The sequence below is a fragment of the Podarcis melisellensis genome (genome assembly GCF_964234715.1).
Source record: "Podarcis melisellensis genome assembly, chromosome: Z".
Classification (NCBI taxonomy): Eukaryota; Metazoa; Chordata; class Lepidosauria; order Squamata; family Lacertidae; genus Podarcis; species Podarcis melisellensis.
In genome coordinates, this window is record NC_138547.1 from 15,475,863 (window position 1) to 15,490,636 (window position 14,774).

The 14,774-nt window shown below is 46.6% G+C and overlaps 1 protein-coding gene across 2 annotated transcripts; it reads right to left on the bottom strand.

Moving 5' to 3' along the window:
• Window positions 1-2,100: 2,100 nt before the first annotated feature.
• On the bottom strand, window positions 2,101-12,381 carry EXOSC2 (exosome component 2). 2 transcript variants are annotated; one of them, XM_081896679.1, is made up of 9 exons: window positions 12,065-12,381; window positions 10,772-10,873; window positions 9,519-9,564; window positions 8,721-8,810; window positions 7,806-7,871; window positions 7,489-7,557; window positions 5,078-5,254; window positions 3,511-3,639; window positions 2,101-2,687 (listed from the first exon to the last, which is right to left on the bottom strand). In XM_081896679.1, exons 1-9 carry the CDS (start codon window positions 12,364-12,366, stop codon window positions 2,604-2,606), a joined length of 1,065 nt encoding a protein of 354 aa, XP_081752805.1. In that variant the 5' UTR covers window positions 12,367-12,381; the 3' UTR covers window positions 2,101-2,603. The 2 variants fall into 2 exon arrangements, with proteins under 2 accessions (XP_081752805.1, XP_081752804.1); XM_081896678.1 differs by having other exon boundaries at window positions 12,018-12,343.
• Between the last annotated feature and the right edge of the window lie 2,393 nt (window positions 12,382-14,774).

Consider the following 14,774-nt stretch of genomic DNA (forward strand, 5'->3'; position numbering starts at 1 on the left):
TCCACAATCTCCAGTCTGAGTGGGTTCAAACAACTTAATATAAGGGCATAAATCTAGGAAGACCAAGTCTATTTGATTGATTGATCTATTTTGCCCTGCTATGAATTTTATTTTTTATGTGGTTTCACTCTTTCCATTAAGCAAAGTAAGATGAGCAGATGGGGAAGCTTGAATATATGTATTACTCACTCTTTTATTTCTTAATGCTATTCTTTCCTCCCTTCTTTGAGTTTTGTGTGAGTTATGGAAGAATGAGTGGTTTTCTTCTTCTTTGACCTTGCTGCTAGAATCTATGTATAAAAACTTTGTATGTGCCAACATGACATTTAATAAATACAACAGTAAAGGGTCAACCTACCTTAGCTGTTCTGGTCACTGAAAACATCTAAGCACCTTGAAGCTTTGACAGTTTGTTCCTGCATCAAGGAAATAGGTTTCACGGTCTTAGAGAACTCTGACATGATTTTCTCAAGGAGACGTCTGCCACCTAGCGCTTAGCTCCTGCCAGCACACTGGGATTTCCCCTCATGAAGAAACTGGATGATTCAAAGAATATACGTCTCCATCCTTCCTGGAAATGGTTGTGCAATGAGCTTAAACAAAACACAAAGGACTATTTGGACTACCAGAGCCGTTGGTTGTTAGTGAGGCTGCCTCAGCCTCCCAAAAGAATGCAATGCATCACTATTTTTAACTAGGATCAGCTCCTCACACATGTACCTACCTGGAACCCTGATATGCTCCAGGTGCCCTTGTCAAACAAGGTAAAATGGATCGTTGCTGGAGAAAGGGCCTTTTCCAGAATGACCCTCTGTGGAATGCTCTCTCCAGAAAGGCTCACTTATTAGTATCAGATTAGGACCTGGAAAGCCAGGGTTCAAATTCCCTCAACCATGAAACCCACTGGGGGACCGTAAGCCAGTCACATACTCTCAGCCTAACCTACCTCACAGGGCTGTTGTGAGGATAAAATGGGGAAAGAACTATGCACATCACCTTGAGCTCCTTGGAGAAGGTGGAATATAAAAGCAATAATTAAATAAATTCAGATTTTAAAAGTAAATGTATTGGTTATGTTAGGTTGTATCGAAGTTATACTCAGTGTAGACCTATTGAAATGAATGGGCTTCAGCTAGACATGCCTATTCATTTAAATGGATCTCCTCTTGGGTAGGATTAATGTTTAGTCTTGTATTATTTTTAATGTTCTTGTAAGCTCCCTTAGAAAGCTTTGTTGTTGTGTGGCATATAAAAACGAGTTAGCAGGTAAACACTAGGAGTTTGTGGAGTAATTGTTTTGTTTGTTACTATGCTATGCATTTTTGTCTTTTTATATTGTAAAGCACCTGGTGATCCTCAGATGAAGGGTGGTATAGAATTATTTTTTAATGCTTTCTTAAACCATGGTTTGTTTGATCACCTGCATATTACCTAAACTATGGTTTGCTTACTGTCAACAAACCACAATTTGTTGATCGCTCACAAACCTTAGGTAAAGGTAAAGGGACCCCTGACCATTAGGTCCAGTCGTGACCAACTCTGGGGTTGCGGCACTCATCTTGCTTTATTGGCCGAGGGAGCCGGCGTGCAGCTTCCGGGTCATATGGCCAGCATGACTAAGCCACTTCTGGCGAACCAGAGCAGCGCAGGGAAACGCCGTTTACCTTCCCGCTGGAGCGGTACCTATTTATCTACTTGCACTTTGAAGTGCTTTCAAACTGCTAGGTTGGCAGGAGCAGGGACTGAGCAACAGGAGCTCACCCCGTCGCAGGGATTCAAACTGCCGACCTTCTGATCAGCAAGTCCTAGGCTCTGTGGTTTAACCCACAGCGCCACCCACTTACAAACCTTACCTTGCTTTAATTGTGGCTTGGCATTATGGGTGAACCTGGCACCCATCCTTAACTATGGTTTGTTTGGCCAGACACATTAATAGCCATCAGTAGCCTCATTCTCCATTAATTTGTTCAATTCTCTTTCAAAGTCATCCAAGTTGGTGACCATCTCTGCCTCCTATGCGAGTGAGTTCCATAGTTTAACTCTGCACTGCTTAAAGAAGTACCTTCCATGTGAATACTCTCTCAAACACATATGCACTCGTTTTTTTAAAACAACTAAAGTTTATTGAAATATCTCCAGTAAAAATAAAGAAATAATTCCCCCACCCCACCCCACCCCGCACACACACACACATAGCTTGAAGCATCCACAGTATTACAGATGCTTTTTTTACAATGCTGGCTACATGTAGAGGAATGTGATGCTGCATTTCGGCTAGGTCAGGGACTGAGGAAGCAGTAGCCATTGAGAAACTGTTGGACTCCTATCCTGCTGGAGCCCAACTTATCAGCCCCTGCAGGCAGTACAGCTGGTGGTTGGGGGTGGTGGCGTGAACTGTAGTCCAGCCTCATTGGGAGGGCCACAGGATAACAAATGATACCAAGATTCTTAAGCAAAAGTTATCATCGTTTCTACAGTCCCCCTTTTTCTATTTGGTATGGAATTTGTAATGGAATCTCACACTGGGAAAAAACCAACACATCGGGGAGGCTAGATCCCCGAAAAGAAAGGACCATCACTGCCTCCCCACTTTCTCTCTCCAGTCACCCCTCCAGTTCCAGCAGTCTCTGACGCGTCTCCAGCACAATCTTCTCCATCACCTCTGGCTTGAGAAGGTCCTTGATTTGCTATTTTTTTTATAAAAAAAAAAGTTGAATTAGCATGCAAAGAAGATCAAAACACACAGCACAGACGGTTCAGGAACAATTTGTAGTCAATCTAAACCCGCCCTACAGCTTTTTAGAATGCTTTTGTTTGAGCAGGAAGAAGCTGGCTGATCTGTAATGTACAGCACTGATCTGTAATGTCTCCAACTCTCTCTCTCTCACCCCCCCCCCCCCAGCAGCTTTGCAATTGTTTTAAAAGTACTTGTAGGTTTGGGGATATTTCTCACCACCAGAACTTTCAAGGAAAAGGATAAATGGATAAGACAACATGTGCTTCAATCAAAATCTTCATAAAAGCAAATAGCCCGTCTGATGGCTTACTGGTGTACACCTGAAAACTGCTCAGTAGAAGCTGGGCTCACATCACTGGCAAAAAATATTCTCACATCCGTTGTTAAAGAGATTGTGTTTGTCTTCAGACTGTCATCGTTCATGAACAGCAGTGAAACGCAAATTGAGTAGTGCAGGATCCCTTCCAGATACTGAGAGCCACACCCCATTCTAACATTATATTCACACTAAGATTGTGTAAGAAAGGGGGGTGGGGAAGAGAGACTGCATGAGTTTTGGAAGTCACACCTTTATGGCTTGCATTAATAACTGAAGAGGAAGTGGTGTCCTATAGATATACAAGGGGCCAACTCATTGGTGGGGAGAAATGGACAACCCATTTCATTACAGGAAAAAATGGCCCGTGGAAGTGTGTGCACGTGTGGATGCATAGCCAAGCCAGCCTGCCACCCTTCCACAGCCCAGAACAAAGAGCAGCAATTGGATACATCACCTCATGAGAAAGGGAGGCCTCGTAGCAGTAAAGGATACTGGTGTCATAGAGCATCTGTTTCTGCTCTGCCAGAGCCACAACGCAGTTCCGGAGTCGGGAAATCACTTCACGGTCAGACAAGGGCACTGGCTAAAAGGGGGAAGTAAGGAACCCACATGAAGTCAGTGGCCATTGTCTCAGGAGCAAGAATGGAGGGTGGTGAAGGAAGAACCCCAAGTTCACACACACAACACCAAGCCGCAGTTAAAACAAACCAAGGTTTGTAACCCAAAGAATGGTTGCAAACTGTGGTTTGCTGGCAACAACAAGCCATAGCTAAGGCGCCAGTCAGAGTTCACACACAACACTAAGTCAGTCAATCCGGAAGTGGGCAGTGGAGTTACCTGGGGTGGGAAGGTACAGTAACTAAAAGGCAGAAGAGGTACTGAAGGCATACAGATCTATCAGACTTTGAAAAGCTGGTGTCACTGAATCATATTCACCAATTTTGTTGAATTAATTAAATTAAATGGTTTTAATTAGTTTTTGAAATTTTGAATAAATGTGCAATTAACTGTTACTGTTTTGAACTTTGTTACCATCTTCTTTAGTCTGTCATGCAAACTGCTATTCTAAATAATGCTTTTCACAGGGTAGTAAGCGGGGGGGGGGGGCGTTTATAGAATCAATGTGACAGGGGTCTGAAAAAGTTGGGGAACCACTGTGCTAATTTGTGGTGTAACAAGCTATGGTTTAGGGATACGTGTCGATGTGAAAGACTTTAGACCTAATGTTAACAGGAGAAAGCAAAAGACAGCCTCAAGTGATGAACATTAGTTCTGGCGAACTGTCAGTTCAGGTACAACAGAAGTCTATAAGACACCAGAAGACTGTTAGTTTTGCTGCTACAGGCTAACACAGAGAGCTCTCTCTCTCCAGCCAATCTTCCCAGGATCTCACACAGAACTTCCCATTTCTAAAATCTAAAACTGTAATGATGGAAATTGTGGACATATTGTGGATGAAGCTAAATGTTGAAAGATTCAGGACAGATAAAAGAAAGTTCTTCTTCACTCAGTGCATGGTTAAACTGTCAAACCCGTTCCCACAGGAGAAGGTGATGGCCATCAACTTGGATGATTTTAAAAGAGGATAAGACAAATTAATGGAGAAGGCTATCAATGGGTATTAGCCACAATGGCTACAAGCTATGCTCTTCCTCCACAGTTGGAAGCAGCAATGCTTCTGAATACCACTTACTGGAAACGACAGGAAGGGGAGAATGCTGCACTCAGGTCCTGCTTCCCAAGGCATCTACTCAATCACTGTGAGAAAAGAATGCTGGACCAGATGAGCGATTGGCTTGACCCAGCAGGCTCTTCTCATGTTCTTAACTAGGTAGGAGGCTGAACCTCAAAACGCATCCAGCACCACTGCTCATCCCTTACCTTGAGGGGTGGTTTCAAGTGGAAGAGAATGCCAAGACTTGGCTGCAGGCTGCCAGTTGCAAACACCTAGTAAATAGCTTATTCATTCAACTCCAGCCAAGGGCTTTTCTCTGCTGCGTTCCCAAGGCCAGTTGGCTCACCTCCAGGTTGGTGATGAATCCCCCAGCCTCCTCATTCTTCTGTTTGGGCGTTGGGTAGATCCAGATGAACCCATTGTTGCCAAGGATAATGGAAGCCCCACAAGTCAAGTCATGGAAATGGGTCTTCTGCCGCTTCACGAGGGAAGGGGACACCTGGACGAGCACACCTTGGCCAAGCTGGAGAGACAAAGATGCAGACCTGAAGTCAGCATAGAGTGGTCAGGATGGGAAGGTGGTGGTTAATGCACCAAGGATGCAGGAGGAAAGCTCCAATGTGCTGGAAGATGGCAAAGTGTGTTGTAGTGGTTAGCATGTCACACTAGGACCTTGGAGGCCACATGAAGCTCCCTGGCTCACCTTGATTCAGGACAGATAAAAGGAAGTCCTTCTTCACCAAGTGCATAGGTTAAATATGGAACTCCCTCCCACAGGAGTCAGTGATGGCCACCAACATGGATGGCTTTGAAAAGGATTGGACAGATTCATGGAGGTGAGGGCTATCAATGGCTACTAGCCACGATGGCTATGCTCCACCTGCATGGCCAGAGATAGTAACCAGTTACTGGCAGCCGCAGGAGGAGAGGGTGTTACGAACAAGATGCTGGACGACATGGGCTACTGGTCTGATCCGGCAGGGGTCATCTTATATTATTGGGCCCAATCACTGTTTCTCACCTTTACCTACCTCACAGGGTTGTTGTGAGGATTAAATGAGTACTAGGGCCTTCGAGAGACCAGGGTTTAAATTCCCACTGGGCTGTGAAGCTCTTTGGGTGACCTTGGGCCAGTCTTCCCTCTCAGCCTATAGCCTACCTCACAGGGCCGTGGCAACTAAATGAGGAGGGAGAGAATCATGTATGCCACTTTGAGCTCCTTGGAGAAAAAGGTGGGATATACATGTACAGACATTAAGTCTTGAATGCAGTCATCCAAATGGCATCAAAACAAACCTGGAAAATCTTTTACATTACATATTCAGCTCACATCCACAGAATATACAATCTAAAGCACTGCGGTAATTTCTCTGGTAATTATTTTTAAAATTTTCACTAAAGTTTGTTAAGGAAGGAAGGAAATGTATAAGGAAATACCTTACAGAGTGGTTGTTAAGGGTTACAGAGAACATAGATTGCTTTCAAAGTGCTATTGGAATACTAACTAATTATTTAAGATCCCAGGAAGCAATTAATGTGAGCACAAGCTCTGGAACAGAGCCTAACAGAGAAAGAACTCTGTTAATAGAAGCAGAGAATGCAGGTGATATGTAGGTACAGGACCCTACATTGCTTACTGAGAAAGTTAAACATACCTTGATCATGGGGCTACCAAAAAGATTTAAAAATCCATCCCTAGAGTAATAGCAAAGGCTTAATCAAGTCAGCCCATTTTAGCAGTTATTCCTCACCACATTTTTTAATCCAGTTTGCTGTCCTTTCACCCTTTATTCCATAATAACACTTTTCCTTTCATCTTTTAAGTAAATGCTAATCCCCCAAAGTGGGTGGGTGGGCAGGATAATCCTCAATTGCAACCTACTCCCTGGCAGGGACCCTCCCTTCGCTTTTATCCCAAGATGGGGAAAGCAAAGACTGTAAGAAATTCCCAACCTCCTAAAACCCTAAATCTGAGCCCCAGGACTCAGAAAGAAAGAAAAAAGAGAAAGTTTTCCTGTAAATGTAATAATCACTTACGCTGAGCAGGTGTTGCAATTTCCCGCCCCTGCCCCCCCAAAAAAAGAAAGGTAGGAGGGCTTTATGGTCTCAGAATCACAGCCCCAGGAAGATCAAAGTTCAGAGCCCAAAAACTGAGGAGTAGATTCTCACAATATTCTAATTGGGGAACTTGATCTCTTCATCTCCTCAGGCTGCCTTCTGCAGGGAATTAAAAGCACCTGGCAAAGACATGCCCTGTCCTAGGAGCAAAAGCCAGGGGAGCAATCATCTGATCCCAAGAGCAAGCATTGAACGAAGGACCCCACTGACTTCAGGTGCCATATACAAAGCATATGCCAGTACGGTATCTCTGCAGCCCAGCTGAGCCTTCTAAGAATGTAAGAGCATAAGAAGAGCCTGCTAGATCTGGCCAATGGCCCATTTAGTCCAGCATCTTCTTCTCACAGTGGCCAACCAGATGCTGGTGGGAAGGAAACCTGCAAGCAGGATTCGAGTACAAAAGCAACTCTCCTCTCCTGTTGTTTCCAGAAACTGGCACTCAGAAGAATTACTGTGCCTGACTGTAGAGGCAGAGCATTATGGCTAGCAGCCTTTGATAGTCCTCTCCACCATAGCTTTGTTTAATCCTCTTTTAAAGCCTGGCACATGTTCCGGGACACGTCCAGATTTTTCTGTGGCACACGACATGCAGAGTGACTTCACCACACAGAGAGCAGCAAGCAAGTAAAGCTGACCCACCTTTCCGTATTTCAGACTCCGTGTGTGCAGCGATACAGCCCCATCAGAGAACACCGCTTGGACTTCTGCCTGTCAGGATCGCTTAAGGAAATCAGCCAATTTTGTACAGGCATTTGCTGATGGGGAGTAGGGAGTAGGGAGTGCCTCTTCTTAGCTTAGGGAAAGAGAACCTATGGCAGATAGTGTTGGATTTCCCCAACTCCCATCAACCGCAGCCAGTACGGCCTATGGTCCAGAGGCATCCAACAACAGAGAGCGGTTATCAGATTTTTCACTGCCCTTGGCTTCCCCCTGGCCAAGTACTAGAGTATGGATACACTGATAAGGTCCCCTTCCTGCAGGTAATCTCGCATTGCCAGTTCATCCTCTGCTGATCTCCGCCTCTGAAAAACATGCAGGCGCACCCATTAAAGGAAGCACAATTAGGAGGGCATTCATTCATTTAAATAGCTCTTAAGTCAGTTGAACTTAATACTGAGTCAGACACGAGGTCCATCTCTCTCAGTATTGCCTACACTGACTGGCAGTGGCTCTCCAGGGGTTTGAGGCAGCAGGGATCTCTCCCTTCCTTATGTGGGGATGCTGTCGGGGGATTGAACCTGGGATCTTCGGCATGCAAAGCAGGCACTCTACCACTGAGTTGTGACCATTTCTCGTACAAGTAAAAATTCCAGTCCTCATGATTCTGATTTAAATACGAATATAGGAAGCTGCCTTATACCAAAGTCAGACACTGACTGGCAGTGGTTCTCCAGGGTTTCACACAGGGAGTATCTCCCAGCCCTGTGTGGAGATGCCACCTGGGAACCTTCTGCTTGAAAAGCATGCGCTCTACCACTGAGCCAAAAGTTATTTCCCCTAAATGAAGTAAGAGTGCCTCTGGGCATATGCTTGATATCAAACAGGCAGCAAAATCACAACATACACACTAACCATTACTGGGAGTGTTATTCTCTGTGTGCTCAGGAGTTGGCAATGGAGCCCTTGCTTATGTGAGGGCCCAATAAGCCTGCTAGGGTGTCTTTAGATAAAACACCCAAGGCTTCCTAGCTGATGCAGCTTTGGGAGGGCACTCACCCAGTGGTGTAGCGTGGGGGGTGCAGGGGGGGCCAGCCGCACCGGGCACAACATCTGGGGGTTAGGGTTAGGGGGCACAAATCCACGGGTTAGGGGGCACAAATTACTTGCCTTGCCCCGGGTGCTGACAACCCACGCTACGCCACTGCACTCACCAGCTCCCCTCCTGGAAGATTCATGGATGAAAGTAGCAAGACAGAATCCAGCCTGGAATTGGTCTCGACTTTCCACCGTTTCTGCTGAACCTAAAAAGGAAAAAAAACATTTTCTTAAGTACTTGTTAAAATCAAGAGATTTCTCTTCAATGGAGCATGGTAAGAGGAATATCAGCCTGGCCCTATCCACTGACCCAAGAACCAAAAGTGCCTCGATTGTGTGCAGGTATGCTATTACCATGTAATGTTTTTACAGAGGACGGGCACCTTTTTCAGCTCAAGGGCCGCGCTATCTCAGGGAGAGATTCCTCAGGGCCGCAAGCTAGTGGAGGGTGGGGCCAGAGGCAAAAGCCCACACAGAAAGCTTTCTCTGTCCAACCAAGGGAGAGATGTAGTCACAACTTAAGGACATGATCCAGCTAGGCAAGAGCACTTGAGGAAGACTTGGTAGAGTGTGCAGCCTGGTGAGAGCCCCAAGGGCCTGACAGAGAGACCTAGAGGGCCGCATGAGATTCCCCATGACAAACCATAAACTACCTTGATGACCATTTGAGCATTTTCCTCTCGACATGTTCTCTCTCATTAAATACTTTTGTAATACAAAAGTTGGTATGTTGTGTATGTTTCAAATCTGGGGTAAGGATGCTGTGTGGTCTGCCCCCAAGATGCTGTTGGACTCCAGCTTCCATCAGTCCCTACAGCCAGAATGCCAATGGACCAGAGTTGAAGTCCAGCAATGTCCAGAGAGGTGCAAGTTCTCCACCTTCAGCTTAAAAAAAAAAGTGATAGTCTCAGTACCTCTGTGATTCGTCCAACCACAATATCACCAACTTCGCCATTGTATCTGCAAGGAAAATAAAACAAAGACAACTCTCAAAAAGATGGTTCTTTGGTAACCTGAATTCTCTTGACTAAAAGGCTAGGAACCTACACAATTCCCTTGCCTCCAACTGTTATTCTCAACAGTCCACCTAAAGGCAGCAAGACCAGTGGTCAGGATAGATGGTGCAAGTTGGGGAAGCAAATGAAATCATTTTTAGAATCAAGGAAAGCATCTGAAACCAAATATTCACTGGGAGCGTAAATGTATATTGCTTTTTAAAAGGGTCACCAATTGCTGCGTAAGCCCACGTCAACATCAAAAACGTAATGCTGCACCCACATTGCATGTGTTTTCTTGCTCCTTCTGGGTAGTTCGCCACCCTGACCTCAGCTCTCATCTGCGGCTCAAGAAGCTATCAGCATGAGACAGCGGCCACACACCAGGAGCAGCTTCAACTGGCCAGCTAAACCAGGAGTGGGTAGCCGATGAATTTCAAACCCTTGGTGAATTAGAGACTCCCCCCTGCATGTGAAGACAGGCTGCAGCGGATTGAGTAGACCAATCGTGGGTCCAACAGTCAAGAAGGAAGTTTCTGCACGTGCTGTAGAGGGATATGAGGGGCAGATGAGGCTCATCAACTTGGGAAGGTAGCCCATCTAGGAAAAGAAAACTCTGATCCTAAATCGCCACTTGTGCCTAGCAAGCCAAAACGCTAGGATCATGTGCCCTGTCTTGTCCACCAACCTGCTGCAGGTCAATGACTCACAGAAGACGGCCATCACTGACTGTGAGCTGAAAACACTCAACGCTCATGTTGCCACTCTACAGGAAACCAGACTCACTTTGAATGGCTGCCTCTGAGAGAAGAACTACATATTCTTCTGGCAAGCAGGGCATCCAAAAGAGCCAACTACTGACTGTGTCATCCGCATGACAGACAAACTAGCCAACAAGTTTTCTTCATCTTGTATTTTTATGTTGTGAACTGTCCTGAGGGCTACAGATGAAGGGTGGTATACAAGCTACAATTCCCAGTGTTAAACCACTCTAGGAATCGCAGCTCCCTGAAGGGAATAGAGGAGTCCCCTAACAACTCTCAGCACCCTGAACAAACTGCAGTTCCCAGGACCCTTTGGGGGAAGCTACAACTGTTTAAAGGGGTGCAATACTGCTTTAAATGCATCGTGCAAATGAGGTGTAAGACAGCTACTCTTCTGGAACCTCTCACCTTGTTTTCAAAGCTTTCACACAGATCAGCTTGTTCACCCTGTCCACAACACCAGCCACAGAGGCAATGAGCTTCTCGCCTCCCAGGTATGTCCCATGGCCTCTACCAGAGAATAGGAAAAATAAATGGTCTGGCACACAACTCTGTAGATTATTTTAAAAACATCAGAATATGATCATTGCTCATCTGTGCATTATACTGTCCTTACTCTGCTTCGATATATAGAATGCCCTGGTCACTCATCTGTCCACAATGTTGTCTCTCCTATGGCAACTACCAGGAGAGTGTTTGAAGAAATTTATAGAATAGCATATGGTGTGAAGGAAGCTGGTAGTTCCCCTGCAGCAGCTGCTGCTGCCGCCACTGCCTTCACCTCTCAGAATTCTAGAATCTAGGGCCATCCAATGAACTGAACTAGATTCTGGGGAACTGCTGCAGCTTAGTGAGTAGAGCACATGCTTTGCATGCAGAAGGTCCCAAGTTCAATCTCTGATGGCATCTCCAGGTAGGACTGAGAAGATACCCCCTGCCTGAAACCCTGTAGTCATTGTAGATGATATTGAACGAGATGGATCATTGCTCTGGCTAGGTTTAGGGTAGTTTCCTGTGATTGTCATAGAGATACACTTTTTTCACAAATGTAACTGATGTCTGAAATTCATTGTCACAAGCTGAGGCCCCGCTGGCTTCAATGACTTTAAAAAGGGGGTTCAGACAAAATTAATGGAGGAGGAGTATATCAGCAACGATCCTGATTTCCTGGTTTATCTTTTGTAGATTGCCTTGAGGCTTCTTTTTTCACAGTCAAGCAGGGTATATATAATGTGCAATAAATAAAATAAATAAATAAAAGTGATTGCTCCATCACCGCCGCCAAGCTCTTCTCCCCTATTATTTTACTGTTAGTATTATTATTATTTACTAAACCTGCTAGCCACTTTATCCAGCCCAGGGCAGCCCTAAGTGACTTGCAACCAACTAATCTGTCAACCAACAGTGCCTCTGAGAGCACGTGGTTTAATATCTAAGCAGGCACCGAAGCCAGCAAGATGCAATGCCGCCCCTTGCACTGGGAGCATCGTTCTGCACATGCTCAGGGGTACTCTTGGCTGCTCAGGTTCAGGGGAGCCGATTAAGTCCCAAGATTAGGGCTGGTGGCAGGAGCGCGATAGCTGTGTCCCCCTCGCTTGCCCCATAACACGCGCACAAACACGGCAGGTATTTTACGGAGCAACCAGCTACCCACGTGGGTGCTTCCATGAGAAGGAGCCTGCCTGCCCGCCTTCCCTTCACCTCATGTATCCTGGGTCGGTGGTGATGGTGTCCCCCGGGGCCACCAGGTCCTTGTCCCGCTCGCCCGCCTCGCGGGAGAAGCTCTGAGCCAGGCGAGGGCGGGGAACCGGGAGCCGCACTTCCACGGATGTCGCCGGGGCCGGTGCTGCTGCTGCAGCTTCCGCCATCTTGACTGCTGGCACGTGGTCGCGCGATTTCCCGAAATGCTGCCTCCGGTTCCGCCGTTTTAGCTCCTGGCACGCCCGCGTGAAGCGGGAGCGACATGCGTGGAGGAAGAGGGGTGGAGGTTGGCGAGTCAACATTGATCACTTCCGGTAGTCATTCGACAACATCTCTCTCTCTCTCTCTCTCTCTCTCACACCCCCTCATTTGAATTTACAGTACGTAACTGGACCTTTAATCCCATGTTTGACCAGTTCCCCCGATGCTGCACACACGTGTGAATGGGTTGTATGTATCCAACCAGGTTTCGCTCTGAATATGTCCACGGGGGTAATGCGTTCAAATGGACCAAACTTAGGTCCATTCCGCCATCATGGACTTATATTCAGCTAAGTCCCGTTGAAGTGAATAGGCATAGCTAGCTGAACTTCATTTATTTCAGTGGGCCTCCTTTGAGTGTAGAGAAGTTTAAAATTAGCAATATACAGTAAATAGATTTGAAAAACAGTTAAAATACAGTACTGTATTTGTATGCTAGGTTTGGGATCCGGAAGTCTCATCTGCTTTCATGGACCAGGAGACTGTGTCCCCTTTGGCGGTAGAGGCATTCAAAGCACTTTGCCCACAGAAGCGTGGCTGAGCAGCCATGATGGATTCTGGCGACATCGGGCGAAAGCGCTTTCACGTTTGGTCATACGAGAGGAAAAGGGTCCGAGCAGGTTTTGTGTGCCTTTGAAATATGCTTCTCTGGCGCCCTCTTCTGTCCACGTGTGTTATCTTTAAAAAGCAACAGCCCCTAAATATCACATTCAAATATCGCTGTCTCTTCTCCTAACCTACTTCAGGGGATTGTTGTGAGGATAAAATACAGTGGTACCTCTGGATACAAACGTGATCCGTTCCAGAGCCCCATTCGCATCCTGAAGTAAATGTAAGACGTGACTGCGTGTGCGCAGGTCGTATTTCACCGCTTCTGTGCATGCGCGTGACATCATTTTGAGCGTCTGCGCATGCACAAGCGACGAAACCCAGAAGTAACGCACTCCGTTACTTCCAGGTCTCCGCGGAGCACAACCTGAAAATATTCATCCCGAAGCTACTTTAACCCAAGGTATTACTGTAGGGAAGAGGAGAACCTTGTGTGCCACTTTGAGCTTCTTGGTGAAAGTGTGGATGCCATGATGATGATGATGATGATGATGATGATATTGTGCTCAGGTCCTGCTTCAGGGTTTTATCATAATGGGCATCTGAGTGGCCACTGTGAGCCAGGGGCTCTGACTTGGACCCCAGATATGGGTGCCCAGCAAGGCCGTATTATGACATCCTGACATCACGTGTGCTGTGACATCATAACATCACATTATGTCCCCCTCCCGGAAGCGGAGGAGTGTGAGGCCTACAACACCACTTTCAAGGCCCCAATACTTCTAAGGCCCTGCAAGGTCTCAGACACACAAACTCCGAGACCTCATGAGAAACTGGAGGTCCCATCTGAGGCTTTGCAGGGTCTTGAAAGTGGCATCCTAGGACCAATGGGGCCTCTAGTGTCACTTCCGGTTCCTTGCAAGGAATGGAAGTGGTGTCAGAGGCCCTGTGATGCCGCTTCCAAGCCCCCCCCCCCCGATTTTTTGTGGGTTCCCAGGCACCCAGGGCCCCTTGGAGTTAGTGCCAGTGCTGTGAGCAAAGGCATACCTAGGGTCCCTTGCGCCCTTCACAAGGAGCTGTATCTGTAAAGGTAAAGGGACCCCTGACAGTTAAGTCCAGTCGCAGACGACTCTGGGGTCGCGCGCTCATCTCGCTCTATTGGCCGAGGGAGCCAGCGTTTGTCCGCAGACAGCTTCCAGGTCATGTGGCCAGCATGACTAAGCCGCTTCTGGAGAACCAGAGCAGCGCACGGAAATGCCGTTTACCTTCCCGCCGGAGCGGTACCTATTAATCTACTGGCACTTTTTGGCGTGCTTTCAAACTGCTACGTTGGCAGGAGCTGGGACCGAGCAACAGGAGCTCATCCCGTCATGGCGATTCAAACCACCCACTTTTTGATCGGCAAGCCCAAGGCTCTGTGGTTTAACCCACAGCGTCACCCGCGTCCCGTGTGCCCCCCTTCAAAAAAAAAAAAAGACTTTACTGCTGTTACAAGAATCCTAAGGTCCCAAATATAAAATAAACTTTCATAAATGTACAAGGTAAACACATACGTAAGTATATAAGCCACTTGTCTGAAATAGTACAGGAAAGCAATCCTGAAGTCGTTTTGACTCCCCCAAACCATTTTGACTCTCCCAAATTGACCTCTGCAAGGGGCAAGGAAATGGGAAAGCCTCTCCATTGTCTTTTGCTTACCTGTATTAAGGGTGTATTTGTGTATGAATATGGTGAGCCTGTGACCTGGATTCAGGAATTAAAGTATTTACCATCACAAAAGAATGGCGGGCTTCCCAGGTAAAGCAATCAGTGACCATTGCCAGGTATCCTGGCAGACAGGATTTCTGCTGTAGATCGCCTCCTTCTGTGATGTATGTATGATGTTTTTTTGGGTAGTATT

Coding starts and splice junctions, on each gene's coding strand:
- EXOSC2 (XM_081896678.1), bottom strand. CDS start 12,328: ATGTCGCTCCCGCTTCACGCGGGCGTGCCAGGAGCTAAAACGGCGGAA. Junction 10,874..12,017: donor CTTCTCATGGAAGCACCCAC/GTGGGTAGCTGG, acceptor ATTCTCTGGTAG/AGGCCATGGGACATACCTGG. Junction 3,640..5,077: donor GATTCATCACCAACCTGGAG/GTGAGCCAACTG, acceptor TCCCCCTTTTAG/CCAGTGCCCTTGTCTGACCG.